The 2,392-nt window shown below is 44.1% G+C and overlaps 1 protein-coding gene across 4 annotated transcripts in view; it reads right to left on the bottom strand.

Annotated features, from left to right (window-relative positions):
- Positions 1-1,700, bottom strand: part of tanc2b (tetratricopeptide repeat, ankyrin repeat and coiled-coil containing 2b) — a 78,900-nt gene extending 77,200 nt beyond the window's left edge. For all 4 annotated transcript variants that reach the window (XM_016513367.1, XM_016513368.1, XM_016513370.1 and 1 more), the window contains exon 1: positions 1,326-1,700. In XM_016513367.1, coding sequence (XP_016368853.1) covers positions 1,326-1,437 — 112 coding nt within the window. In that variant the 5' untranslated portion in view covers positions 1,438-1,700. The remainder of the gene's footprint in view (positions 1-1,325) is intronic.
- Between the last annotated feature and the right edge of the window lie 692 nt (positions 1,701-2,392).

The following is a 2,392-nucleotide window of genomic DNA, read 5'->3' as shown; positions in this document are numbered from 1 at the left end:
GGAACTTTCACGCTTAGTAACACATACAGCTGTTCCCTCACCACAGTGCAACAGTGAAAAGGGACTTCTTTCAAACAGTGTCACGTTCCGAACGTTGTTTAAGCGACATACACCGGTATTGTGGTATTTAAAAAATTCATATCATAACAAAAATAAACACCGGTATTCGGTATGAACCAGTATATCGCCCAGCACTACTATGACTGTATTTTCCAAGTTTTTATGACAGCTGTGTGTGAGGATGTTTTTACGAAATATTGGTTGTGAATGGACAATTAGGGAAATTCTGTAGGTTTATGCCACTTTTTTAGATCAATTTTACAGTATAAATCAACATTCACCTTAACTGCTGGAAAAGAGCAGCTTGAACTTTCTGCAAAACATCTCCTTTTGTGTTCCACAGCTGGCAGAACATTTAATTTTCACTTCAAGTGTTTAAAATCACATGGGGGTCAATAGATGATGACAGAATTTACATTTTGGGTCACTATCACTTTAAAAATAGGGACTGTCATCCTTGAGAAACCTGGATGTACTTCAAAGGGCACAATGGTGTCTTTATCACCATTGAGCGCTAAGGTCACACCCTGCTTGATCCTGCCTGGCATGATTCTTCACGACCCCCACCAACCATTAAACTTCCACTCTGTCATGACCTTGGAAACTGATAATATTGTAATAAACATCTAAATTTAGCAAAGGTGACTCTGAGAACTGCAACAATCTCATTTAAAGATGCAATTTGCGCCACAATAGAGCAGCCTCTTGAGACTTTACAACCAGTATGAGAAGCTAACAGACCCATCCAACCCCACACGCAAATAAACAACCGCAAACCGAAGCTGCCTGGGTGCAATTTAGCTAACAAATCACGTAGCAGCCCTCGAAATGGTGGACATCGAGGGGTCAAAGACTCTGAAGAAAAAACTGAAGAAAAGTCCATCAAGCTGAGAACATTGCAGCACACTCCACCTCCCACAGGTCCTCCAACCAGCATCATTAGTTTCAGTCATTTCTGCAGCATAAACACTCGTTCAAACCAGTGTACAGCCTAAATCACACCCGTCTAGACAATATCACATCTTTCAGATTAAAACAATCCAACACTGACACTTCCAACACGTAGATACAGCAGAGTGCAGCTCATAGCGCCGACATCAGCTGCTAACTCCTACGGCACCCATTGATTTCTTTAGATACCAGCGTCTCAAGCAGTTTAGCACAGGTAGAGAGCGATTACGAGTGTGTTTATGTGCGTATAGGAGGAGAGAGACTGAGAAAGGTTAGGTAAGGAGATAAGTGGAGGGTGGGGTTCGGTAGCTCACCATGCTCAACCCAAATCCCGCATTGGGCTGGCAGGCGGGTGTAGATCTGTCCTCCCTTTCCGTCCACGGACACGCACAGCCCCTGCAAGCGTCTCAACGATGGCCAGCTCATCCACACGCGTCCGGACACACAGCAGCGGGTATCTCCTCCAGAAGGTCCAACAGAAGAATGAGGGTCGGAACGGGAAAGCGGCTTAGTGGACAGGCATCAGGGAAGAAACATTCCTTGGGTTTCGGTGGACGGAAAAAAAAAACGTAAAAGCGGAGTCGTTCCCCACGCACTTTCCAGAAGAACCTCGCACGCGGAGAATCCCTTCGACAGGACTGGAGAGAGCGGCGGTCGACGCGAGCCGAGGGAGGGAGAGAGAGAGAGAGAGAGAGAGAGAGAGAGAGAGAGAGAGAGAGAGAGAGAGTGTCTAACGCTACAGTCCATGAATGGTGCAGTGCTGCTGTTGTCATGGTAACCACTGGGGAGGAGGCCGGTAAAGTGGTGAGGGGGAGTGAGAGAGAGAGCGAGCGAGAGAGAAGGTGCTTTGCAGAGGGACACTGGAGCTCTGGAATGAGTATGAAGAGACTGGAGAAACTGGAGGCTCTGGGTGTGAGGCTTCAGCTGGCATGACCTCATGTTACCCTTGAAAATGCCATCAAACCGCCTATTCATCTACTAGTCCATTCATCAAATTATCAGACTATGTTTATCTCACACTGTCACCTTATCTGCCCCTGTTCCTTGTTTTATAATCCATTCATTCATTCATACAAATATGGGGTGACAGATCATTAATGCGCTCTTTGTGCTAATTTTAAACTGTTAATGGGATAGTACCAACTTGTATGTGTCTGGGGTTTTTTTTTCAGTGGGGTCCAATGTTGTTTTGGTTTTGACCACATTGACTTTCTCTGCATGGACAAAGTTGAAACATACTATAACTCTTTTGGTTATTTACAATTAAAAGTGATAAATAATCCATTTCCATTTTCATTTCAGTTTTAGTTATTTTAGAACATCAAGTTAAACAAAAAAAAATTAGAAATGCTTCCTTGTCAAACAGCTATATAATATAATA

This window comes from Sinocyclocheilus rhinocerous, unplaced genomic scaffold, assembly GCF_001515625.1.
Source record: "Sinocyclocheilus rhinocerous isolate Xijiao unplaced genomic scaffold, SAMN03320098_v1.1 scaffold24, whole genome shotgun sequence".
Lineage (NCBI taxonomy): Eukaryota > Metazoa > Chordata > Actinopteri > Cypriniformes > Cyprinidae > Sinocyclocheilus > Sinocyclocheilus rhinocerous.
The sequence above is the reverse complement of the archived record's forward strand: the minus strand, read 5'-3'. Positions and strand labels throughout refer to the sequence as shown.